General features: G+C 38.5%; 1 protein-coding gene, 1 long non-coding RNA gene and 1 pseudogene across 9 annotated transcripts in view; 2 read left to right on the top strand and 1 right to left on the bottom strand.

Annotated features, from left to right (window-relative positions):
- The window catches only part of PHF8 (PHD finger protein 8), a 98,051-nt gene that overhangs the window by 52,802 nt on the left and 17,314 nt on the right, over window positions 1–27,935 (bottom strand). For all 8 annotated transcript variants that reach the window (XM_023525027.1, XM_011383404.2, XM_011383409.2 and 5 more), the window contains exons 3-11: window positions 18,799–18,884; window positions 18,262–18,370; window positions 15,744–15,904; window positions 14,985–15,126; window positions 13,390–13,576; window positions 11,413–11,575; window positions 3,978–4,065; window positions 3,507–3,613; window positions 2,161–2,252 (exon numbers count right to left, since the gene is read on the bottom strand). In XM_023525027.1, the coding sequence (XP_023380795.1) occupies window positions 2,161–2,252; window positions 3,507–3,613; window positions 3,978–4,065; window positions 11,413–11,575; window positions 13,390–13,576; window positions 14,985–15,126; window positions 15,744–15,904; window positions 18,262–18,370; window positions 18,799–18,884 (1,135 nt within the window). The remainder of the gene's footprint in view (window positions 1–2,160; window positions 2,253–3,506; window positions 3,614–3,977; window positions 4,066–11,412; window positions 11,576–13,389; window positions 13,577–14,984; window positions 15,127–15,743; window positions 15,905–18,261; window positions 18,371–18,798; window positions 18,885–27,935) is intronic.
- LOC111733061 lies at window positions 37–27,935 on the top strand. The gene is made up of 3 exons (XR_002777820.1): window positions 37–49; window positions 13,659–13,663; window positions 27,782–27,935. It is a non-coding gene; the product is annotated as an uncharacterized LOC111733061 (long non-coding RNA).
- On the top strand, window positions 19,304–19,441 carry LOC111733073 (annotated as a pseudogene).

Raw genomic sequence — 27,935 nt, 5'->3', positions numbered from 1 at the left:
ACAGACTTGAAATACACATTTGCAAAACATATATCTGATAAAGGATAGTGTCAAAAGGTGTGAGGAGCCCAGTTGAGGGCTTGAGCCACACCCTTCAAAAAGTTAAGGACCTCAGGGAGATCCCTGGGGACATCCCAGCCTCTATACTTATGAGGACAGAAACAGTGCTGAGCATGTAGCGGCTCACAGCTAGCTCAACAGCAATTCAGGGAGAGATCTGTTGGTTGCCTCTCTTTTGTTTGCAATCTTTTTGAGTCCTCGAAATTTACACGTTTATGTTGACAGATCTCTCAAGCTTTTCCTCTGTGATTTCTTCTACCAGTTTTCACTTCACTTCTGTATCCACAGGATAAAAATTCCTCAGCATTTACTTCTTGTTTCTCATGGTTTGATTCATTTCTTTCTTTAACTCTTTTAATCCATCTGGAATTTAATTTGGTGTCTGGGCAGGGTTGGGGACCTAGAATCCATGTGACCCAGCTGAATAACCTTAACAACTCCCTCCTACCAACCCAGGGGCTCTGGAAAGGTGAGGGAGCAAGTGGCTCCCATGAAGCTGTCTGCACCTCACAAAAGATTTCCTCCATAAGCGCGGGCTCCTCGGAACTGTGTCCTACTCTCCTCCAGCTCCCTCTGGCCACACTGTTTGGGGCCATCCCTTCGTCCTTGGAGCCATCCTGGCCCAGGGCATGAGTGCTTAGGACCCACCCACTACCCTCCCTTTTGGTGCTCCTGAGAGAGAGAGTCACTCTGATGTTTACTTCATGTGGGGGGTCAGAGATAAAACTCAAGGTAGCCACACCTGAGGGGTGTAAGGAAACAAAATCACAGGATAAGGTCCAGGTGTAGGTGAGTCTAGGGAGCAAGAGAAGGCACAAAACTAGTAGTCCAAGGATATCTGAGGGGAAGGCTGGCAACAGGAAATGGGGAGAATGCGCAAGTCAAGCCTGCAGTGGCTGAAAGGTCTCCCTAGGCCACTGTATGCAGGGGAAGAAGTCTATAAAGAGTATCAGAAGCATAAGAATACATTGATACTTCTATTTTTTTGTATTTTTTAAAATTAAGAAAATTTCAATTGGGTAGGTAATCCATTCACGTAGTTCAAAACTCAAACAATATAAAAAGATATATATGTATGTATGTATGTATGTATATATATATACACACATATATACACACATACACACACATACACATATATAAAAACCTCAATATATACCTGTCCCTGCCATTAGGCCCATTAGGCCTCCCCCATAGGTAACCACTTTTATCAGTTTCTTGCATCCCTCCAGATTGTGTCTTCAGGCAAATACAAGCACATACAAATATAATTCTTGTTTTTCCCCTTTTTACACATAAGGTAGCATACTATACACATAGTTCTACACCTATGCTTAACGAATTCTGGAGATCTTGCCAAATCGGTACATAGAGAGCTTTTTAATCTCTTTTATAGCTCTTTAGTATTCAACTGGATAAATAGATATTGATATTATTTCTAAAAAGCCATTTTGGCAGTATGTATCTAGAGTCTTACATTTTTTCATATACTAATTTAATCCAGTAATTGCTCTTCTAGGAATCTATCCTGAAGAAACAATCAAGAGATGAGGGACAAAGACTGATGTAGACAGTCACTGCATGATTTTCTATAACTAACCCAAAATGAATAAATAAAAAGGAAGCAATGATAAACAAGTAATTATGTAAGGATGGTACATCACTGCAAAAGATGTAACTACTAAATGTTTATGGAGAACTTTGGTGACACAGAAAAATTAAGATAAATCAACCAATTCAGATTTAAAAAAAGCATATGTACGGGGTGACAGCAATTATGTTCTTTAAATGCATATAAGAAAGACCAGAAGAAAATATACCCAAACGTTAATGTTAATTCCCTGAGTGTTAAAAACTATAGGTGATGTTTTTCCTTCTTTACAATCTTCTGCATTTTTCTAATTCTCTAGAGAAAGCATGTATTACTTTTTATAATCAGAAAGAAAGTTTGAAGCATAATCCAAGAAGTCCTAGCCTAGTCTTCCACTCTAATGCCAGGAACCCACAAGCCTCCCTGATCTCTTCCGTCTCCCCAAAACCATCTATCCAAAGCCAGAAAAGGCATAACTTGAGAGGAGGTAAAGAAATTAGCATATTTACTTCTTTCCTTGTCCATGCTCTAAAAGCCAAGTTCAGGGCTTTGCCACCATGAACCAGGTAGGAGGCAGGATGTCTCCTGTTCTCTCGCAAACCTAAAGGGCGAAAGAGGAAGGCAGAGTGTCAGCGAAACCATGTCAGGAAGTGAAGGACTTGCTATTTTTTTTCAGGCGACCAGAGAAAATGCTCAAGGTTCTAAATGCAACTTCAGATCTCAGTCCTTATAATAGTATTCATGTAATGAGTACCTACTATATCCCAGGCATTTGACATATACTATCTCATTTGATCCTTATACCCCTCCCTGTAAGCTAGGTATCATTATCTTCATTTTATAGTTCGGGAAACTGAGGCTCAGAGAGGCAGAGAGACTCAACCAAGAGCACACACCTAGTAAAGTGCCAAAGCCAACTGAAACCATGTCTATCTGAATCTAAGGTGTGTGCTCTTCCCATCACACTACTTTGCCTCTTGGGTTCAAAATGCAACACTCAGGAGGACCACAATTGCCAACTACACAGATCATAAAGGGCCATTAAAGCCCCTGTTCTAAGTTACTCCAGGAGGAGGTTATGACAAACAGCCAGATTTAGGCTCAATAAAGAATTTTCTACTGAACTAAGCTGTTCAGAACAGGTAATAAGCGGTTAGTCATTTATCCTCTTATTGAACACTTAAACAACAGTCTGTCTAGGAAAAAGAATAAGGGTTTGAGGTATTAGGTAGGAGACTGTACTCATTGGCCTCTGAGGTTCTTTGCAACTTTGAGATATTGATTCCTTCTGGCCAAGTCACCTTGAAAAATCTCAGGTCTGAGCAGACAAGAGACCTGGAAGGTTAGCTTTCACCTGGACTGATACTCAGAACCAACACAATGATGCCACAATGGTCAAGACTGAGCCTTGTCCCCATGGGAAGCACATCCAGGAAACTCTGAGACTATCCAGAATAAGTTTCTTATTTTAATTGGTAGGAAACCGGAATAATTTCACTGTGATCCAACTTTCTCAGCCACCTTTGCTAAATTAAAAAGGTGAAATCCATGCTCTACTGTACATTATGCTTAGTAAAAAAGGCAATCACAAAAGAGCACATGCTGTATGATTCCAGTTTTAAAGCTTTCTTGAAATGACAAAATTAGAGATGGAAAACAGATCAGTGGTTTCCAGAAGTTATGGATAGTGCAGGGAGAAGAGTGGGTGAGACTCTCATGGGGAGCACTAGGGAGATCTCCGTGGTGACGGACTAGTACTGTATTTTGATTGAGGTGATGATTATGTGTGTACATGTGCATGTACACATGTTCAGGGGATCAAGGTAAAAGGGACACTTGGCAAAGGGCTTCATACCTCGAAAGATGTCTAGGATGTGCTTTCCCACATACCAACAGATGGTCTCAAAGTTGGGGAACTTGAAGAGGTCTGCTGTGCTCAGCCGCTTTTCAATCTCATAGGCTCTGGAGGAAGAAGGTACAACAATAAGGATAAGAAGGATCCCATTTACTGAGAACCTACTATTATCAGGTATTGTTCTGGATGCTTTATATCCATTATCTCTAATCCTCACAACTACCCTGTAAGACCCTACTTTATGGGTTTGGAAACTTGGGCTCAAAGGTTATGTGACTTGCCCAAAGTCACAACTAGTAAGTGAAGAAGAGGTATTCATTTTCGGACTGAATATCACCAGGAATTAACGTATCTATTTCTTTCTGATTGTCCTGCCTCCCTCTATGCTGTACTCCTCACTATACAGGAGAACACAAGGACTCTAGCAGATGGAAATGGCCAACTCAGAAACACTATAGCCTCAGGACTCACTTGAGCTGCATTTCAATGTTAAGGCTGTGTAAGAAGTTCCCTCCAAAGGCAAGGCAGTCCACGGGGGTCAGCACAGCATGGATCCATCCTGCAGTAACGAGGCAAAGTCAGACCTAGAAAAGGGTTTTTCTTCCTTTGGACATCTCCACTGCCCACTCAGCTCAAACACAACTCCTTAGAGCAGCCAGCCTGGCAGTGACTCAGAACATTCTAAGTTTCTCTGATTCAGAACATTCTAGGTTCCTCCATTTTCCCAATACCCATTCTGGCCAAGTCTGCCATCATTATAACCCTGAACTGGACCAACTTATGGGGTTAATAAACTCCTACTTCCCTCCTCTCCACTTCAAAATCTCTCTGTTGCCTTACCCATCCTCTCTCCTCTCTAAAAACATCATCACCTCCTTGCATGACTACCCTTTCTAACTCCACCCTAGATAAAACATAGAGTTTCTGTGTTGGACAGATCTTGGTTAAAATTCTGCCATTTCCTAGCTAAATATTTACTTACAGGTTGGTTGTGAAACATGCAGCTAAGTTAGAACTCTAATCTCCTTGCCTTTAACCCTATACTGCCTTTTGGGACCTTCTGATTTTTCTTCTTAAGTCTCTCTCATATCACCTCCCCTTCTCCTTCCGTCCATCCTACCAATGCTTTGGTCAAACTCCTCATTGGCTCTCACCTAGGCTACTTACAACAGCCTCCAAACTGGCACCTCTACACCAGCAGTTTTCAAGGTGTGGTCCAGAGAATCCTGGGTGTCCCTGAGACTCTTTCAGAGCATATCTGAGGTCAAAACTATGTTCATGAAAATATTAAGATGTTATTTGTCTTTTTCACCCTCATTCTCTCATAGGTGTAGAGTGGAATTTTCCAGAAAGGACATGAAGTGATAACACAAATACAGAAGCAGATCTGAGAATCCAGTTGTTTTCTATTAACCCAGACATTAAAAAGATTTGCAAAAATGTAAATGTCAATCTTCTCACTAAATTGTGATTTTAAAGTTATTTTTCATAAAAATTGTTACTTACACTAGTATGTAATGAGTTCATTATTGTTATTTCTCAATGGATTAATAAATATTTCTAAAATTTCTCAATTTTAATTTATAACATGGTAAATATTAATAAATACAAATAAAAAACTAAAAACTCTTTTGAGTCCTTAATAATATTTAATAATAAAGGGGTCCTGAGTCCAAAGTGTTTGGTTGCAAACCACAGCTCTATACCTATCTCGACCTCTGAAATCTATCTTCCACATCCCAACCCAAAAGTGATATATATATAAAATACAAATCTGCCCATGTCATCCCCTGCTCGAAACCCTTCAATGAAACGTCCGTTTACAGGAGAATGGGTAAACTGCCAGTTACTCATACAATGGAATACCGGAAATTAAGTAAAATGAATGAACTACAACTACATGCATCAACATGGATCTTACAATCATAATGTTCAGAGAAAAAAGTAAGTTGAGAAGAATATATCCCTAATATGATGATTCCATTTATATAACATTGAAAAATATGTAAAACAATATTATATATTGCTTAATAACGCATCCTATATAATAAAGGGATAAAAATGCATGAGAATGGTAATCATCAACTTCAGAACAATGGCTAGCTCTGAGAGGGAAAAATGGGAATGTAACTAAGGAAAGGTATACAGGAGGCTTCAAATATATTTGGAATATTTTATATTTTTAGGTAAGTTATGAACACATAAATGTTCGTTACATTATTCTTTATATCTTTTGGTACATCTGAAATATTTCATTAGAAATTAAATAAAACTGTTAATGGTCCCAGTCACCTCCAGGGTAAGTTTAGCCTGCCTACCTTTTCAGCTTTATCTGCTCTCAGCCCTTGATCATTAGGGTTCAATATCCATAAACTGCTTCACACAGCTTTGCTTTCTTTGCTTATGCCTTTACCTATGTTTGAGATGTCTTTCCTGCCTTTCGTTCCTTGGTCAATCCCTACTTACCTTTCAGGTGTCACTCTTCTGAGATTTTTACAAACTTCTAACTAGACCAAGTGCTCTTCTCTGTGCTCCCAAAACTTCTGGTAAATACCTCGATTGTGGCAATTAGAACATTATAAGTAAATGGCCTATTGACCTTTTGTCCCTAGCACCTGGCCCAATGCTGGGGTAGAGAGTAGACAATTCTTATGGAACTCGCCAAAATTAACTCGAAATGCATTAAGGACCTGAATATAAGACCTGAAACAATAAAATGCAGAGAAGAAAACATAGGAACGAAACTCAAGAACCTTGAACTTAAAGAGGATTTTAGGAATTTGACCTCAAAGGCAAGAGAAGCAAAAACTAAAATAAATGAATGGGACTACATCAAACTAAAAAACTTCTGCTCAGCAAAAGAAACTGTCAACAAAGTAAAGAGACAACCATCAGAATGGGAAATACATTTGTAAGCAATGCCTCCAATAAGGGCCTAATATCCAAAATATACGAAGAATTCATACAACTCAATAACAATAGAAAAAACAAATGATCCAATCAAAAAATGGGCAGAGGACCTAAACAGACTCTTCTCCCCAGAGGACATATAAATGGCCAACAAATATATGAAAAGATGTTCAACATCACTAGCTATTAGGGAAATACAACTCAAAACCACAATGAAATACATCTCACACCTGATAGAATAGCTATAAACAACAGGACAAGTAATAACAAATGCTGGAGAGGATGTGGAGAAAAAGGAACCCTCATATACTGCTGGTGGGACTGCAAATTGGTACAGCCACTATGGAAAACAGTATGGAGGCTCCTCAAAAAACTAAGAATTGATCTACCATATGATCCAGCAATCCTTCTACTGGGTATTTACCCCAAAGACTCAAAAACCCATATCCGAAAAGATATTTGCACACCAATGTTCATAGTAGCATTATTCACAGTGGCCAGGACATGGAAGCAACCTAAGTGTCCTATGACAGATGATTGGCTAAAGAAGCTATGGAACATACACACAATGGAATATTACTCAGCCATAAAAAGAGATGAAATACTGCCATTTGCAACAACATGGATGGACCTCGAGATAATCATGCTAAATGAAATAAGCCCGATAGAAAAAGTTGAAAATCACATGATATCACTTATATGTGGGATATAAACCTAAAAGCAACAAATGAACAGGATAAACAAACAGAGACTTATGGACATGGACTATAGACTAGTGGTTACCAGAGGGTCCTGGGGAAGAGGGAAGGGAAGGTAGACGGGAAAAAAATTTAAATCATTTCTTCAATTAAAAAAATAAATTAATTAAAAAATAAATTAAAAAAATTCTTGTGGAACTAAGTAGATTATACCAGTTTGTGGGAATTTCTACTAAGATGTAAATTAATCCAACTCCAATTTCTGATAGGGAAATTCAGTTCACCAGTTACTAAATGCCCAATGTAGAAAAGGCATTATGCCAGGGAACAGAACACTATAAAAGAAAAAAGCAGATGGGTAGGGAGCTGAGGAGACTTGCATCACCATCTATTAAACATTCTACAAAACCGATGTAATCAAATCAATATGATATTGATATATGAAGAGACAGACCTGTGCAACAGAAAAGAAAATCCAGAATTATACAATATAATGTTAACAAAGATATTAGAATTATATGACAAGAATATTAAAGAAGTCATCATAAAACTGCTTCAATGAATAATTAATTACAAAGATGCTTGAAACAAAAAAAGAGAAGATATAAATAAGAAACAACTGGAAATTTTAGGACTGAAAAATACTATACCTGAAATAAATAACTGATAGACAACAATATGGAAACAATGAAGAAAAGAATCAGTGAACAGACAGTAAGTACCCAATATGAACAAAAGAGAGGAAATAGCCTGACAGAAAAATAAACTCAGGGATCTGAAACTACATATTTTGTTGGGACTACAACAAAATATTAACATTCAGATCATCAGAGATCCAGAAAAGAGAAGTTAGAATGTGGGGCTGAAAAAGTATTTGAATAAATAATGGCCAAAGATATAAACCTACACATTCAAGAAGTTCAGTGAACACATACAGTTTAAACCCAAAGAAATCCATGCCAAGACACTGTGTGACAGAAGAAAATTTAACTTTGGGTGGTGAACACACAATGAAATATACATATGATGTATTATTGAATTGTACACTTGAAATCTATATGATTTTATTAACCAATGTCACCCCACTACTTATAATAAAAAAGAAAAAGAAAAAATATTGAAAGTAGCAAAAGTGACACATATAAAGGAAAAACAATGTGAATGACATTTAAAACCAGGGAAGCAAGAAGGAAGAAGCACAACGTTCTTCAAGTACTAAAAGAACTATCAACCCAGAATTCTGTATCCAGCAAAAATATCCTTCAGAAATGAAAGAGAAATCGAGACATCTATAGACAAAGGAAAACTAAGAGAATCTGTTGTCAGCAGATCTACCCTGAAACTGTAAATGGAGAGAAAATGATAACATAAGGAATTGTGGAATATTAGGTAGGAAGAAAGGACAGAAGAGTAAAAATACAGGTAAATACAATAGACTTTCCTCCTTTTAGGTATTCTAAATTATGTTTGACAGTTGAAATAAAAATTAAAACACTATGTGATATGGTTCTCAGTGTATGCAGAAGAAATTTTAAGACAAATACATTATAACTGGGGAGAGTTTCAACCCTTCCCTCAAGCTGGTAAAATGTCAATTAAAATGTCAATACCTGTAGACTGTGATATGGATTATATATATACATATAAAAACTTATAAAAAAAACGAAGATAAAAATTCATATAGAAATTCAAGGAGCCTAGAGTAGCCATAACAATCTTGGGGGCGGGGGGAACAGCCAAAGATGGAGGGCTAACACTTCCCAATTTCAAAACTTACAACAAAGGTACAGTAATTGAGATAGTGTGATATTGTCATAGGACAGAAATATAGAACAATGGAATAGAATTCAAAGTCTAGAAATAAACCAATACATCTATGGTCATTTGATTTTTTACAAAGGTGTCAAGATAATTCAGTAGGGAAAGCATTGTCTTTCCCAGTGGTTCTGGGAGAACTGGGCATCTATATGTCAAAGAATGAAACTGGATCTTGACCTTGCACCATATATGAAAATTAACTTGAAATGGAAGAAAGACCTAAATATAAGAATTAAAACTATAAAAATCTTAGAAGAAAACACAGGTATAAATCTTTGTGACTTTAAGTTAGGCAATGGTCTTTTAGATATTACAACAAAAGCACAAACAAACAAAAATAGATAAACTGGACTTTTGTGCTTCATAGGACACCATCAATAAAGTGCAAGACAACCTCCAGAATGAGAGAAAATATTTGCAAATCATATATCTGATAAAGGTCTAATATTCAAAATATATAAAGAATTCTTACGATTTACAAAAAAAAAAAAAAAACAAATTACCAAATTAAAGAATGGGCAAAGGTTTCGAACAGACATTTCTCAATTAAAAAAAAAAAAAAAGATACACAAATATCCAATAAGCACATGGAAAGATGTTCAACATCAATAGTCATTAGAGAAACACAAATTAAAATCTCAACGATATACCACTTCATACCCACTAGGATGGCTATAATCATAAATATAGAAAAGAACAAGTGTTGGGGAGGATGTGGAAAAATTGAGATGCTCATAAATTGCTGGTGGAAATGTCGAATGGAGCAGCTGCTTTAAAAAATAGTTCGGCAGCTTCTCAAGAAGTTAAATAGAGTTATAATAGGCCTTACAAAATCCTCTCTTAGGTATACACCTAAGAGAACTGAAAATATATGTTAACATAACTTGTAGATAAATGTTCATAGCAAAATTATTCATAATAGCCAAAAAGTGAAAACAATTGAAATGACTACAAAGAAGAATGGATAAACAAAATGAGGTATATCCACAGAGTAGCCATTTAAAGAATGAAGTACTGATACATGCTATAACATGAACCTTGAAAATAATATGCTAAGTGAAAGAAGCCAGACCCAAAAGATCACATATTGCATGACTCCATTTATATGAAATATTCAGAATAGGTAAATCTACATACAAAGAAAAGTACAAAAGTGTCTGACAGGGACAGGGGGGAGATAGGAATGGGGAGTGACTGTTAATGAACACAGGGTTTCTTTTTGAATGATGAAAATTTTCTGGTATTAGAAGTGATGGTTGCACAACCTTGTGAATATTTTTTTAAACTGAACATGGTTAAGTTTTATGGTATGTGAATTATATCTCAATTTTTAAAGCATATTGAACTAAATGAAAATACCACGTATGAAAATATGTGACAGCTAAATCAGTACTGAAGGTAAAATTTTAGCACTAAATGCTTACGTTAGAAGAGAGAGAGAGTCTGAAACCACTGAATCTAAGCTCCTATCTCAAGACTGGAAAAAAGAAAGACAAAGGCAGAAATCAATGAAATTAAAAACAGAAAGATAAAAGAGAAAATCAATGAAATAAAAAGTGTTTCCTAAAAAGTTCAATAAAATTGACGAACTTCCATTAATAGTAACACAGAATAAGATAAGACACAAATAATATCAGGAATAAAAAAAAGATCTCACTAGAGAACTAGAAGACATCAAAAGGATAAAAAATACTATAAGTGACTCTACACACAAATTAGATAAAACTGAACAATTCCTGAGAAGCACAATCACAACTCACCCATAATGAAATAATTTGAATAGCCTAATAAAGTTTAAGGAAATTGAATGCTAATTAAAAGCTTCTCCCAAAGGAAATCTCCAGGGCCATGAGATTGCACTAGAGAATTCTACTAAATGTTTTGAGAAAATTTAACACTAATTCTGAAATCGAGAAATTAAGAAATCAAGAAAAATTTAAATAAATGGAGAGATATATTGTGTTCATGGAAGACTCAGCATAGTACAGATGTCAACTTTTCCAAAACTGAGAAAACTGGGGGTACTTTTTCAAACTACACACACTCAGATCCCATCCTGGACCTATAAATTCATAATTCTAGGGATGAAGCTAGGCATGTCTTGTTTAGGGGAACCCATCTTCATGCCAGGTCATTCTGATATATAGCTTACAATGCCAGCTTCCCAGTCACTGTCCTTAGATTCATAGGGCTTAGAGTCCTGTTCTCTATCTGTCTACCACATTGTCATCGGCCCAGTGCAAAGAAGTCCATCAACCTCCTTCTGGCTGTCCCCACGTGCAGCCTCCTCAAGCAATCATGCTGCCCACTGGCCACCATGTGAATTTTCTTGAGGTCCAATTCTGAGCCTTCAGCTAATATGAAAGGGATATCCCACATAATCAGATCAACACATTATGAGAAGGGGTTGGTTCTGGTGCCACAACCTCCCTTCTTCTTCCCGCCCTCCTCAAACACTCCCAGAGGGGCCCAGGGAAGACCTGTAGGAATGAAAAGTGTCTGTCCTTGCTTCACAGAACACTTGTAGCACTTGTCCACCTGGTCCCCAAAGAACATCTCATCCTGGTTGGAGGAGCTGCTCCAGCACTCGAAGAGAGTCAGGTTGGCATTTGTTGGGCGGATCAGGTAGAAGATCTTCTCACCCTGAAACAAGAGGTTGAAGTGCCAAAAATACCAAGCGTTTCCAGAAAAGTCCTCCAGGAGATCTCCAAAAGGATATTCTCTCTCTCATGCTCCAAGACCACGCAGTACGCCAGAATTCTTTCCCAAACCCAACCACGAATCATTTGTATGTGGATCTGGAAAACTTCAAAAGGTGCTTTTGCACTCTGCACTTTTAAGCTTCTATAAGATTGACAAAAATAATTTGGAAAGTATATTTCAAACAAAATTGTTCAACTTAATACCAATGTACACCAAAGGCTCTTATTTTAGATTCAATGCCAAATGAAAAATGGCCTCTATAGATGAAAAGATCAATAATACTAGCCCTAGGAGAATTTAAGACCACCTTACTGATGAGAAGAAAATTAAATTTGCCTTTAAATGCTGTTTACAGAAAGTGTTCCTTCTTACACCTGCAATCAAAGCTAATAAAAGTTTAAAAGTTCAGTAATCGCCCAAAGACTTTTGGAAGATTTTATGTTAGGTGATTATCTGTTAAAAGAACATTTTATTTCCTAATTATGTTTTGACTGGAAAATCACCAGATAGATAATTTGGCAGAAAAGAAACAAAAACCCACTAGCACAAAACTATCCCCAACCCACAGCTTGATTAGTTTAACCAATATTTCATGATAATAAGTTTCAATGTAGAAAAGCAACACTAGAAATATCTATTCTACAACTAGAGAAATTTGAATCAGATCTGTAGATTAATAGTATATCAATATTAATTTCCTGATTTTGATAACTATGCTGTTTTTAAGAAATACACACTGAATTATTATGAGATAAAGGGACACCATGTCTGCAACTACTCTCAAATGTTTCAGAAAAAAATATATATAAAACCCTTGTCGTATGTTTGCTTTAGAGAAAAAAAGAATATAGTAAAACAGTAACATTTGGGGACTCTGAGTGAAGGGCACACAGAAATTCTTCCCATTATTTTTGTAATTTCTCTATAAAAAATAAATTATTTAAAAATAAAAATGTTAAATCTAACATTTACATAATAGCACCTTCATTCACATGTGACAATTTGTGATAAACCAATGAAAACAACTAGTTCAGGATTGATGATCATTCAGACAAGAGCCATATATAAGATATATAAGTTTTCTGCTTCTTTCCTTGGCATTTCTGAAAAGAAAACTAAATAGTATGAACGATGGTGGAAAACTATGAAAATTACTTCAGAAATTTGTATTCCAGACCTCAAAAATCTTTTATAGTCATTGATAATCAATATGCTAATTACAAAATTGTAGCAACCACTAAAAGAGAAACTATCTATAGGAAGGCTGACATTAAAAAGAACTTCTCATATATGCTCTGTCTTGATGGTGGTGGCAATTGTATTATGCAACTATATACAACTGACAAAACTCATTAAACTATACACTTAAAACAGATTAATTTCATAGTATATAAATTATACCTCAATAAAGTTGGAGGGAGGGGAAACTTCTCATGTTACCAGGACTTTCTGCAGTAAATATAGACATTTCCATACATAGTGGTAGGAGTATAGATTGGTTCAATTAAGAAGATAACAGGGGGAGAAAAAACATCTGCTATTATTCAAAAATATTTTAAGCATCAAAACTGTAAAGCAGAGACAGTTTATATGGCATATTTACTAAGTACCCAACCCTGATAGAGTAGTTATATGGATATGTCACCCAAATAGAATCCAGAAGGCAGGTAGGCCTCAGCAGCCTGTTTTGTGCTGCCTCCTGAAACAAATACGTGCAAGGCCTGGCTGCCTCCAGAAGCCACATCCATTCCTACCTTGAGCACATGGTACCAGACTGAGGTGCCGCCAAAGTCAATGTGAAAGTCTGTATAGCTATCCCGCACGCTCATGAGGCAGTACTTCTGCACATTGGGCCTCTCAAAGATACATTCCTCTGGCCACAAGTTCTCCACCCATGAGAGCTTCCGAACGATTTTGGGTGTCTCCACAAGGTTAGAAAGCCTAGCAAGAAAGGGATGGAGAGCGGATAGTCAGCTGACTGGGAATTGAGACTGAAGTCTCAATAAAATGCCCCCCATCCCAGTAAGAGTCAGATAAGACAAAAGGTGTTCCTCCATATAACCCCCAAGGGCACACAGGACACTTAATACTCTAAGTCTGGTCAGCATCCTCATTCCACTCAGCTTTAAAAGTCCCAAGTCCCAGCTCCACAGTGTTCCCCAGTCAAGAGCAATCATTTCCTCCACTAAATGCTTATACTCTCCCCTCAACCGAACCTACTCACTTGACACACTTGGTTTATAACATTGTTCCCATCTCATAGCATCGTCTTTATGAGGAACCATTAGAGAAACCTCCCTGGCCTCAGTTCCAGGTAGACATGTTTCTCCCAAACATCTGGTTGTTTATATTCTATGTGAAATCACGAATCTTGTAACAATGCATTCCCTTCTTTGTTCTGACCTTCAGGAAATTCAGTGAAAACTCTACAGTCTTTCACTATCAACTATCCAGACATTCATACATACATTTTGTGTGCAGATTATCCACCAGATGTATCCTATATCCCCACCTTTATTTTGCTTTTAGTCCAATTTTCTCTTTTCTCTCTCTGCATCTCTGTAAGTTACTTCAAATAGTCTTTCAAGATGAAGAGAAGTATAAACAAACATAGTTTTTAAAAATGCCTTCAGGTTGTTTAACTTTGCATATTAAAACCATCAGTAAGGGTTTCAATATTGTACTATAGTTATTCTAAGATATTGCCACTGAGGGAAACTAGCTGAAGGATACACAGACCTCCCTGTACATTTTTTGCAACTTCCCGTGAATCTATAATTATGTTAAAATTAAAAGTTAAAGAAGTAAGCAATCGGTAAGCTTCCTAAATGCAAAAAGATATGTTATGATTTTGGTGGATCTCCCACGGTTCTGAATACAGAGAAGACTACATATATCTATTAAGTGCATGAGTCCAGATAGAATCATTTAAAGATTATAAGCTTTTTTCCTTTTTTTCAAATCTAAGAAACCTTATCCTTAGAGAAACTACATGGGAGTAATTTTAGTAAATCTATTTCCAGGGACAGAGGACCTATCTTGGGAGTTAAATAAGTGAATATCACATTCTAAATAGCAGCATGAGGTCTAAGAAAGCTGTCCTAATCTTGAAGGAGATAAAAATTAATTTAAATAGCTACTGTATAATCTATCCGATGCTAGAAACTGTAGAGGAGAAATAAGATTTCGTTGTTATAATATGAGCAGCTACCCTAGAAAACTATAAACCAGCTCCCCATCCCAAAGGACAAAACCACCAGAAAGAAGGGAAAGGAACACTAACATCCACTCGGTATATCGCAAGCTCTAGGCATTTATCAGACTTTTTACTCACCCCTGACTCTCCTACCTGGTATCGGAGAATTCCAAGCTAATGACATTGAGGACTTTCTCCCTCTTCCCACTGTAATAATATTTCACAAAATCACCAAGCTTCATCTTGCAGTCAGCCTGGCGGGTCACATCAATCACATCAATCTCTTTCTCAGAGCCTGGAATGAAGAGAATGCGCTCTGTAACAAGTGGTCTCAGGGACCAAGGAAGAGTCTCTCATCCCCTCATCAGTCCCTAGAATGGCCTTATACTCACAATCTCTCCCCTCAGACATTATATTTATATGTACATGTTTGGCAGGTGGGGGTAGGAATCCTTCACATTCTCCTTAGACCTATGTGCCAGGTTCAGGTCTGCTAGGGCAACAGAACTGCCTGATACACAGCCTCAGTCACAGTACAGTTCACCTACCTGGGCCCTGCTTCACTTCTTCTCTTCCTATCCCCCAAAACTCATGTCTAGAGGACAACTGACATTTGAGGGCAAAAATCAAAGGTTTTCTCATCTCAACGAAGGACAGAGAGACCACCATGATCTCTGGAATGCCCCAAGTAATAAATGGAGCTCAGTCTGGGGTTTTGTGGTATGTTAGGAAGAAAAGAGAAGACCAGGATTTTGTTTCTAGCTTTGCTAAAGAATGACTCTGGGCAAGGCATTTCACCTCAGATTCCCAAGATGGCAAGAAAAAAAATGCAAAAGGTAGACTAGAGAGAAAGGGTCACAGGTCTTGATGGGAGTGAACAATATCACAGTTAAGAGGGTCTGTGTTACTTACCAACATAATGCTCCACATCTCTCACAGTGAATGATGGTGAGGGTAGTGTCATCCCCAACCCATCCTTCTTCAAGACTAGGATGGGCACACTGAAGCTATTCTCTTCCAGGAATTCCACAGTCAGTTGACTTCCAGTGGGCTTCAGAATCACTTCATCTGAGCTGTGGGACACATGAGAGAAAGCCTGAGCCCCAAAGGCCCTGCCACTGAATGCCTCACTGGATGCTGCCACTCACCCAAGGTGTACAGTTTTCCTGAAGGTACCTAAGATGGGCTAGCAACTAATGGTATAAAGTTCATGTGCCAGAGAAGAAAGGATCTATCCAAGGTAAGTAGCCAGATCTCTGGAAGAAGTGAGGAGATTAATCCAGGACATCCTGTCAATAGAATGCTCTTCCATGGATGACAAAGGAAGAAATCAGTCAACAGCCTGCCCAGGGAGAAAAGAAGAAAAGACATCTCACAAGTTTAGCTGATTTACTCTAACCCAGAGCAGCATTCATTACCTCTTTTAAAATACTGGCAAATAAAGAGAAAAGATTGATGAAAAAAAACAAAAATAATTTTTACAATCACTTTCTCAGCACATATACTGAGTTAACTAGAAAAACAGGACTCTCTTTTTTAAAAAAATCATGCTGGAGAAAAGATAGACTACTTGACAAGTTGCGTTGGGACAAACATCTGGAAAAATGTCTATTTACTGTTTACATAACTTTAGACAGATCAAAGATTAAATAAGAAAACATAAAGCCATAGAGTAAAAGAAAAAAATATGGGAGAGACAAGGCCAAGTACTCATAAAAAATAGTAATAAATTCACATAAAATTTTAAATTTTCTGCAAGGAAAGTTATAAATTAGTAAGAAATAGGTGGTGGCTCCATACTGTAGGGGTTAACATGTGTGCTTTACACGCAGAAGGTCCTGAGTTCGTGCCCCAGGTGGATCCACGGACCATACCCTGGGTGCGCCAGGCCCCCAGAGTACTCCGGGGGTGCCAGGCCCCGGGTGTGTGCTGCGAGCGCGTGGGAGGAGACACTCCACCTTCAGAGATCCAGTTCTTAAGGGGAGATGGCAACATCCGTAGGTCAAGGGTAGAAGTGGGGCAGGGGGGAAATTAAAGAGGGGAGGAAAAAAAGAAATAGGCAGTAACCCAACAGAAAAAATGTCCAACATAAGCAGATAGTTAACAGAGAAAGAAATAAGGGTGACTTAGAAATATACAAAAATATATGCGCCTCCTTCATAATTAAAAAATGTAAGTGGAAACATTTTATTTGTATCTTATCAGAAAGGCAAAAAATATGTTTGATAATAAACAGTGTTAGCCAGGATATAGGGAAATAGACACTCTCACACATTGTCTAGTGGGAGTATGAAATGGTATAGCCACTTTGGAAATAACTTGGTAAAATTTATAAACATTTTTAAAGCACATACTCTTTCACCTAGCAATTTATTTTTAGGTAGTAAATCTACACATAGACTCACCCACATATGCAAAAATTTAGATACAAAGACATTCGCTGCAGCATTTTTTTCTAATAGCAAAATACTAGAATCAATTTAAATGTTTATCAATAGAGGATTGGTTAAATAAATTATATATTCATACAATGGAATACTAAACATCCATTAAAAAGAATGAAGGACATCTGTAATGTGCTGCTATCGACTGATCTCCAAGATATATAATTTAGGTTTAAAAAAAAGCAAGATGCAGAACCATATAGTGTTTCTACTTGTATTTTTTTAAAAGAAGACTACACACACACATGCTATATAAGTAAAAATTATTTATGAAAGAGTGCACAAGAAATTGGTTCACTTTAGAGAAGAGACCTGAGGGGTTTGAGGTAGAAGGGAGATTCACTGCCTTTAAATAAACAAATAAAACAAAAAACATTAAGTTGAAGAAATATTTATAATTCTAAACCCTTCAATTACAGGAAAGCTGAAAATGATCAAATGAATTAAAAACAAAGCAAAGAGAGTGCTTCATTTATTAATTTTTCTAGCTCATTATTTCTGCTCAGTTGAAGTAACTTATTTTTAATAAGCCTATCTTAATTTTTTAAAAAAGAAAAATGTTTTCTTGATTGCAAAAGAAATACATAACCACTCATTTTTTTTTATTTTTTAAGAGTTTCTTCTTCTCTACAATGAGAGAATTAAACTTTCTAACCTTTAAGACTCCTAGTTGTAGCAATCCTTGGGTGCATGTAAATATCCTTTCCTGACTTAGGTGAAAACTGCCTCCCAAAAGTTTCTCCTCTACCAAAAGTTTCTACAAGTGGGCCCTAATGTACTCTGCAAATTGAATGAAACACTAGCAATGTTTCTCAAAAACTGACTAAAACAGAAGATCCCTCCCCAAAGGGAACTTGCAGAGCCCTGCAAACATCCCTCAATGGGGAAAGCACCTAATGGGACAGCCAGTAGAAGGCTGGGAAGAGATGGGTCCCAGCTTCCCAGAGCCCTGGAGTTCACTAGCCCTTGGGGTAGGGGTAACTTACCTGTCAAAGGTCCGATTCCGGAGTTCTCGAATGAATGCAGGGCTTCCAGTCTTCACTGGCTTCCCCTTGTGTGTATCATGCCCTTTTGAAGATACACGGCGTTTTTTCACTAGGCCAGAAAAAGACATGAAACCATGAGTCAGAATGGCCATGAGCTATGGTTCCAAGAGCAAAGGCTTCAGCAGATCCTGCTTCCCTTCCAATCTAACATGCTCTTGGAACATCTGAAGCAGCAGATCCTGCTTCCCTTCCCATCTAACATGCTCTTGGAACATCTTTCCTCACAGACTCAGGAAAGTTCCTGGTGAGGATAGGTGCTTCCTCTGGAGAATCCCTAGGAAGGAAGGGAGGTGAAGCTCTACACTTCTGTTCTCTCAGTGGGGTAGCCACTGGCCTGCGGGGCCTATGCAGGCTTCTTCTATTTCCCAAGGGAGATAAATCTGAAGCACCCAGGCAAAGGCAATCTCCCTTCCAAGTTTCCTTTGCTTTGTCTCTCTTCTGGCCCATCTTATCTTGGAAACCCTAAAATCTACTCACTAATGGAAGGTCCATGTAAGACCTCACAGTTGGGGCAATGATAGAGGTCAATGTCAGCAGCCTTCTCCTCTTCGACACCGACACAACTAGAAAAGAGAAAAACAGTCAAGGTTCATGGAAATTTTATTTTTCATAAGGTCTAGAACTCTGCTGTCCAGTATACAGGGCTATTTACATTTCAATTAATTCAAATTCAGTAAAATCTAAATGTAGTTCCTCCATCACACTACCTTTATTTCAAGTGCTCAGTAGCCATATGTGGCTAGAGGTGACCATACTGGGCAGATTATCAAATATTTTCATCCATGTGAAAAGTTCTATTGGATCACACTAATCTAAAACAATTATGACAGAGCTAAAAACGTGCAGAAAGTAAAACTTGATTGAGATTCAAAATGGTTAAAGCTGAAAGAGACTGTAGAGCAGTGTTGTCCAATAGAAATATAATGTGAGCCAAATAGGTAATTTTAAATGTTCCAGTAGCCACATTAAAAAGGTAAAAAGGGTCTATGGCCATGCCGCCCTGAACAAGCCCGATCTTGTCTGATCTCGGAAGCTAAGCAAGGTCAGGCCTGCTAAACAGGGTCAGGCCTGGTTAGTACTTGGATTGGAGACCATGTAGGAAGACCAGGTGCTGTAGGCATAAAAAATAAAAAATAAGAGATTGTAAGCTGACAAGGTCCTTGCAATCTGTGAGGTCAACCACGGGTTGCCTCGCCTAAAAATAAATAAATAAAAGGTAAAAAGGAACAGGTGAAATTAATTTTAATATTTTATTTAACCAATATATCCAAAATATTATTTCAACATCGAATTAAAAATTTTAAACTTTATTGAGCTACTTTTATTAAATGAAAAGGACTAAAAGATTTTATAGTCAACACTGGTTCTGAGTGAAAGGTTACAGGTGATCATTTTTCTCTTATTATATTTTCTACAATGAACATGTTACTTATTTCATATTGTAATGTCTAAAAATATTTAATTTTGAAAATTTGAGTTTGCATGTATATGAGGTGGAAATCTCACAAAATTAAACCTTTCCTCACCAAAGAAGTCATCAGCAGCCCTCCAAATAACTTCTGGCTAAGATCAAACTCCTCAAATCTTTTGGTCAGCCATACACAGCAGGGAGAATAAAAATAGGGTGTAGCTATAACTGTTTCAGCCAAGATCATGTTCATAAACTGACTTCCTGGGATCATGACCCCATCGCTTTGCAGACTGCTAATCCTAATGCCTGTAAATATGCTGCATATCAATAAACTGCGGATATCACCATCAACTTGGTAGGATTTTTTTAAAGGCTCAGATAATGTATATAAAGTCCCTAGCACAATGAATATGGAGTCTGGTACACAGTAAATAGTAAGTAATAGCTAATAATAGTTTTTCACCCAGTCTAGACCTCACCATTTACCTGCCTCAACCATCTTTAAATACATTCCCCAGACCTTGTAGCATTAACTCACTTCCCTGAACTACATGCTTTCTGACTCATACCCCTGCTACCCCTGGACACTGCTCAAGAAGGAACCCCTCTGGTAATCTCTCTGCAGAACTTTCATCCCATATGGCTATGTGCTTTCTCTACCCAAAACATCCACTGCTTATCAACTTTATCACCTTTTCTGTTGTACCCCCAGCAACCCAATTCCTTAGTAAACAAACCTCTCTATATTCACATCCCCTTCAACAAACCCCTTCCTCACCTTCCTGGCTTAACTGAATGCAGCTTCTCCTATGAGAAAACCATTTTTTCTATGCCAGTGCCACTCAAAGTGTGGTCCATGTGGTAGTTGAGATAGTACAGAAAGAGTAAGCAACCAAAAACTTTAATGGCAATTTGGCTGAGTAATTTTATGCCTGTTGAAAGTAATAATAAAAAATTGAAGCTTGTTTTTTTGTAGAGCTTTTTTGGTCATACCATTTTTCTAGTAATTCATTTTTTTTATTTTTCAAAAGGAGTGGATTGGAATTGAAAAAGTCTAAAAAGCTCTGTGCTAAAGCCCTGTCAGGTAGAAGTTGTACATTCTCCTAGACCATTACAACTCAGGGGTGGGCTAGAGGTAGACATCCTCCTCATTCTTCAGTGAGACTCTGAGATCATCTCTCTTTTACCCTTATACGAGATCTCCTCCTCCTCTGAGTTTTCTATTATCCAGCCATACCGCTTCTTACTCCTCTTCACTGTCAGCTATTCATCTCCCCAACATACACCCTTCACTCATTGAAAAACCTACTCACAGATTCCTTTCCAGCCAACTTCTGCCAACATCCCATGTGACATTTCTACCAATGTAGAGGCCTTACATCCTGGCCTTTTAGCTCTTTGACCTTCTAATCTTCAGAGGCTGCTGCCTCCATACCCATTTCAGCTACCAACTCTCATGGCCATCCCCTAGACCTGGTCAACACTTGCAGTTGCTCCACATATGAAATGTGAAATTCATACATCACACTCTCTGACCACTAGTATATCCATCCAGCTATCATTCCTCACTTCAACCATTCTATTACAGATATCCTCAACTCATTTGCCGCACTGCCTTTCCATTACCTCCACATGCAAATCCCAACCCTGGCTCAATCCAACTACATAACAATGGGCCACGGAACATGGCTGAAGAAAAATCATCCACTGGGGTGATGCCACAATAAATTCATTGTCCAAAATATCTGAGTCACAGAAGCCAACACAATATTGAAGGAGAACAAAGTTGGAAGACTGATGCTACCTGACTTCAAGACTTACTATACAGCTACAATAATCAAGACAGTGTGGCACTGGAAGAATAAACAAACAAATCAATGGAACAGAACAGAGAGCCCAGAAATAGACCCAAATAAATATAGTCAACTGATTTTTGACAAAGGAACAAAGGTAATATAATGGAGCAAAGACAGTCTTTTCAGCAAATGCTGCTGAACAACTGTCATCCACATGCAAATAAATGACCCTGCCTCCTACTTCTTAGACAAAACGAAGTAATCAGATGGAAACTACCTCAACTTGCCACACAGAATCTACGTCCTTCTGCATTCATCTTTTCCTACTGTTACAACAAAAGAACTATCCTTCCTTCTTTCTAAGTTGGCTTTTCCACACAGGTCACATCCTTTTTTTTTTTCACCTTCTCAATCAATTATTCCTTCTTTCTGAATTATCTTCAACTCTCTCCCTACCTTCTCCTTCACGACAGCATTTAACGAGCTCACTGGATCTTTACAGATAACAAAGTCAAGACCCCTCCCTCCCTCCTGTCTGCTACTTCAGAGCTAAACATCTTTTTTAGTTAAACCTATACAGCTTCATAATGACTTTTAATGAATAGTATCAGTTATACATGGTACAAAACTGAAAAGGTACAGAAGTATATACAGTGAAGTCTCCCTCCTACTCCTAGCAACTGGGTAGTATCCAGAGATGTATCATCAAAGCCAAACCTATAAAAAAAGAATTTTTTAGAGTGCTGTGTACACTTTTTTCATCCACTTGCTACAGTCCCATTTTAGTCCCCACCTCCTTTAAAACAGATCTCACCAATGTCCTGACCTCCCTATTGATATATGCAATAAGTACTTCTCTTTTTCATGTCACTTGAGCTCTTTCTTAGCAGCATTACACAGTACTAACTCTGTGCTCTCCCCATTTGACAAGCTCTCTACTTTTGATGTCCAGAATACCCAATTTGCCGGGTGTCCATTCCTTCAGCTAACACATCGTGAACATCTGCCAGGCTCTGGTCTAGGTACGGGAGAAACAAAGAAATAGAACAAAGCATACAAAAAGCCTTGCCCTCATGGAGCTGACATTCTAGTGGGGGAAGCAGACATGAAACAAGATAAATCAATGTAATCAGTGAAATATATTATGTTAGATAATGAGAAGAGCTAAGTAGAATAAAGCATGAAGAAGAATACACATGCATGTGTATAAATCAACACACACACACACACACACACACACACACAGTGGGGGTGGGAGTGAGGGGCATGGCAGTGGTATTGACATTTTAGGTAGGGAAGCCAGGGAAGAACTCACTGACAAAGCGACTTTTAAATAAAGACCTGAAGGGAACGAGGGAGCAAGCCCTACGGCTATGAGCAAAAAATATCCCAATTAGAGAGAACAGCAAGTACAAAAGCCCTGTGGCAAGAGTGTGTCTACATTATTAAAAGGAACAGAGAGGACAGTGTTCTGCAATAGAGAGAGCAAGGAGACAATCATAAGTCAGAAAAGGACTCATTAGTCCTGTAGCAGGGACCAGTAGACTATCATAAAGGACTTTGGCTTTTCCTGAGTGAAGTTAAGAACTGGGTGAAATCCACATGAGGGTTATGAGGAGGAACATGATGCAATGTGATCTTAATTATGTCTCTTGCTGCTCTATTTCCCAGTGTATTCTTTTTCTCCTGCCCACTCCTTAAATGTTGAAGTTTCTTAAGTCCTCCTGCCTAGACAGTCTTTTCTCCTCACTTTCCCTTCCAGGGCTCCACATGTCCTCTATGCACCTAACTGCAAGCCAGATCTCTTTGCTGAGTTTCAGATCCCTTCTTCGAAATGCCTCCTAGGTATCAGCCCACTTATATACTTCAAATTTAACATGTCCAAATTAAATTTCTCCCCCTGCCTGCCCCCTAAACCTGCTTCCTTGCTTCCTCTCTTAGCAACTGGCAGCATAAGTCTACCAGGTGTTTAAGCCAGAAACCTGGCAGCCACTGAGGACCCACCTCTCACCCTTTCCCTCTAGTATACTGAGTAGGCATTTGAGTTAAGAACTCAGATTTTAAGGCCAGACTGCCTGGGTTTACATCCTGGTTGTACCTGCCAATTACTAGCTGTGGGATCTTGAGCAAGTTATTAACTTCTCTGTGCCAGTTTCCTCATCTATAAGGTGGGGATAAAAATTGTACATACATCATAAAGTTATTTTTTATATATGAAAATATATAAAATATATGTGAAAATATATAAAGTATTTAGAACAGTGCCTGGTACATAGTAAGTGTTCTGTATATGTTGTATTATCATCCAAGTTATCACCATGTCCTATCAATTCTATCTCCTAATTAGCTATCGATTGTACCCTCTGTCAACCTTATTGTCCCTGCTCTAATCCAGGCTACTACTATCTCTAACTGGGATTATTGCCCTGCCCTCCTAACTGGGCTTCTGGCCTCTACTCTCCCCTCACCAAACTGGCTCTCCTCACTACAGCCAAAGTGATCATTTTAAAATGTAAATTTGAGCCTGTCAACCCTTGCTCAAAATCCCGCACAGGCTTCCTATTTTTCTTAAGTAGAAACTTACCATGGCCTTGCCTCTCTAGCCTCACCTCTTGCCCCTCATACACAGCATCAGCTACATAATTTGTGGGGCCTGGTGCAAATGAAGATCAGAGGCCCCTTTTTCACAAAATGGAGTGGGGGAAGCTTTTTCCTTTCTCAATGTGGCTTATTTGCTATTTACTGTCATGCTCCCTTGGGTAAGGGGAGAGTGTAGGCCCTCAGTGGCACCCAGGAGCCATGCTTTGTGATTCAGTATGCAGGGTGCCTATACCTGACCTGGCTCTCTTGCACCTGCACCCAAGCCCAGTGCCCCAGGCAGCCCACCAAGAACCTGTTCAGGGATGCAGGACTTCACACGAGCTAAAGTTCTAGGTCTGCAGGACACACTCCATTGTCCCACTGTACTTCACATATAAAACACAAATTCGAAGGTAAAATTATTAAGAATTTTAAGACAATAATCACAGAACATTAAACCTCAAGCATGGGGCCCATTTCCAAATATGAGGCTGTGTGACTATGGTGGTCAAATGCCTAGGAAGTCAGCCCTGCTCTAAAAAGCCAGCTGGAATCTCAGTGCCATGCTCTTTCTGGTCTCTAGGTCTCATTGCACATGGTTCCCTGTGCCTAGAACATTCTTGTTTTTCCTCTTCCCTGCAGCTGTGCCACCCCACCACACACACTATCCCTATTTCAGCACTCACCACATGGACGTTCGACTGCTCATGTACTTGCTATCTGACTCTACAACATTTGGCAGATAGCATCTATCTTATTCATCAGAAGTCCTTGCCTAATCCATTTCCTAGTCTTGCTTTATTTATTATTCGACTCAATTTAATAAACATTCATTGGGCTAGATAACTCCTATCGAGAAGGCAGATGGATGAAAATCAGGCTTCTGGCGGCACTGTCTCAACAATTATTACCTGGGTTTAATTATCAAGGGTTCTAAATCCTATTTCACTTCCTTAGCACAGAAGATAATTATTACAGTACCAGGTCTCAAGATTAAGATGAATTATCCCCAATGTGTAGCACAGAGCCTGTTATGTGGTAGATAATCAATATCTGTTAAGTAGGTGAGTACATAAATTCAATAAGTATTGACTAAGAATGTGCCACAGCCCTCATGGAGTGGACATTCTAGAGGGGGAGACAGACATGTGGTGCCAGAACAGTTTCATTAAGTGCTATAGAGGAAATAATGCAGGGTAAAGGGATGATGAACGAATGAGTAAATTTGAAGCCCGCATAAAAGAAAACTGAGCTATAAGTTATACATATATCATCACATTTAATCTCCACAACAAATCAGGGCATTCTGTACAGTATTCAGAAGCACTATAGCACAGAGCTTAAAAGTACAGACTTGGGAGCCAAATGGTCTGGGTTTGAATCTTATCTCTGCCACTTACTAGCTGTGTGAACTTAAGCAATTTACTTAACCTCATTGTGCCTCAGTTTGTGCATCCGTACAATGAGACTATTAATAGCACCCTACCTCACAGGGTTGTTCCGATTAAGTGAGCTAAAACAGGTAAAGAACTTATTTTCAATTTCTTGTTCACATTTATGTTTGATTCCCCCTTCTTCTTCTTCCTCCTCTTCCTCCTCCTTCTCCTCTTCCTCTTCTTCTTCTTCTTCCTCCTCCTCCTCCTTCTCCTGCTCTTCCTCTTCCTCTCCTTCTTCCTTCTTCTTCCTCCTCCTCCTCCTCCTTCTCCTCCTCCTCCTCTTCCTCTTTCTTCTTCCTCCTCCTCCTCCTTACTCTTCTTTCTCCTCCTTCTCCTCCTCCTCCTTCTTCTTAAAAAACTCCCTTTATCATTTTTTTGTAATACTGGCTTTGTGGTGATGAATTCCTTTAGCTTCTTCCTGTCTGGGAAACTCTGTATCTCATCTTCAATTTTAATTGATAGCCATCAAATAAAATCAGAAATGATAGAGGAGCAGTGACAACTGACACACGAAAATACAAAGGATTATAAAAAATTACTACTAACAGTTATATGCCAACACATTAGACAATCTGGAAGAAATGGATACAGTCCTAGAAACATGCAATCTTCAAAGATCAAGTCAAGAAGAAACAGACTCTGAACTGACCAATTACTATTAATGACATCGAATCATGATCAAAAAACTCCCAACAAATATAAGTCCTGTACCAGATGGCTTCACAGGTGACTTTTACTAAACATTCCAAGGAGAATTAACATCTATTCTTCTCAAACTATTCCAAAAACTTCAAGAGGAGGGAAGGCTCCCAAGCTCATTTTATGAGGCCACTATTACCCTGATTCCAAAGCCAGACAAAGACATTACAAAAAAAAGAAAATTATGAGCCAATATTCCTAATAAACATAGATTCAAAAATCCTCAACAAAATATTAACAAACTGAATTCAGGAATGAATTAAAAAGATCATACACCATGACTGAGTAGGATTTATGCCTGGGATGTAAGGTTGGTTCGATATCCACAAATCAATTAATGTGGTATACCACATTAACAAATTTTAAGATAAAAATCATATCATCATATCAATAAATGCAGAAAGTGTTTGACAAAATCCAACATCCATTTATGATTGAAACTCTCAGTACAGTGGGAGTAGAGGGAACATACCACAACATGATAAAGGCCATACATGACAAACCCACAGCTAACATTATACTCCATGGGGAAAAGCTAAAAGTATTTTCCTTAAGATCGAGAACAAGAGAAGGATATCCACTTTCACCATTTTCATAAACATTGTGTTGGAAGTCCTAGCCACATCAATCAGACAAGAAAAAGAAATAAAAGGCATCCAAATTGGCAAGGAACAAGTAAAGCTGTAATTATTCGCAGATGACATGATACTCTATAGAAAGAACCTAAAAGATTCCACCAAAAAACTGTTAGAGCTCATCAACGAATTCAGTAAAGAAGCAGGATACAAAATTAATATTCAGAAATCGGTTGCATTTTTATATACTAATAATGAACTATTAGAAAGAAATTAGGAAAACAATTCCAGAGGCCTCTGGTCAAGATGGCAGAGTAGGTAAACGCTGTGCTTGCCTCTTTTCACAACCACATCAAAATTACAATTAAACTAAAGAACAACCATTATTGGGAGTCACCTGAAGTCTAGCTGAACAGAAAACCTACAACTGGGGAGAAACAGAAGAGGTCACCTTGAGACTGGTAGGAGAAGCGTAGACACAGAGCGGGCTAGTCCCACAATGGAATGTGGTGGCTGTGAATCAGGATGACTATCTCGGCTGCAGAGGTCCCCCCAGAGGAGCAAGGGGTCGCGACCCCAAATAGGGTATCTAGCCCAGGGTTCCAGTGCTGGGAAAAAAAGTCTCCATAAATTCTGGCTGAGACACCAACGGAAATTGTGGCTGTGTGAGATGCCGGGCTGCGGGAGTCCCAGACGTTCCTCTTAAAGGTCCTATATCTGGACTTACTCACTGACAGACTCACTAGCTCTGAGCTCCAGTGCTGGGGCAGCATCTTGAAAGATGCCAGGGACATAGGAGGAGAAACTAAATTGTCTGGCTCCAGAGTGAGGGCTAGAGGGGCAGCTTTCTCTCATACAGAAGTACTGATAAAATTTATTGTCTCTTTTTGTTGAGTCCTCTCCCATTCCTGCGTGCAGAGACAGGCAGGTGCCATATCTGAGTCTCCATCAATCTGACCAAAGGTCCTCTGGAACAATACCAAGCATACCAACATTGGCATCATAGGGGTACCAGAAGGAGAAGAGAGAGAGCAAGGAACTGAAAACCTGTTTCAAAAAATAATGACAAAAAAACTTCCCTAACCTGGTAAAAGAAATAGACATAAAAGCCTAGGAG

The sequence above is a fragment of the Pteropus vampyrus genome, unplaced genomic scaffold (assembly GCF_000151845.1).
Source record: "Pteropus vampyrus isolate Shadow unplaced genomic scaffold, Pvam_2.0 Scaffold518, whole genome shotgun sequence".
In the NCBI taxonomy this organism is placed as follows: Eukaryota; Metazoa; Chordata; class Mammalia; order Chiroptera; family Pteropodidae; genus Pteropus; species Pteropus vampyrus.
Note: the sequence above shows the minus strand (reverse complement) of the source record. Positions and strands in the feature narration are given on the sequence as shown.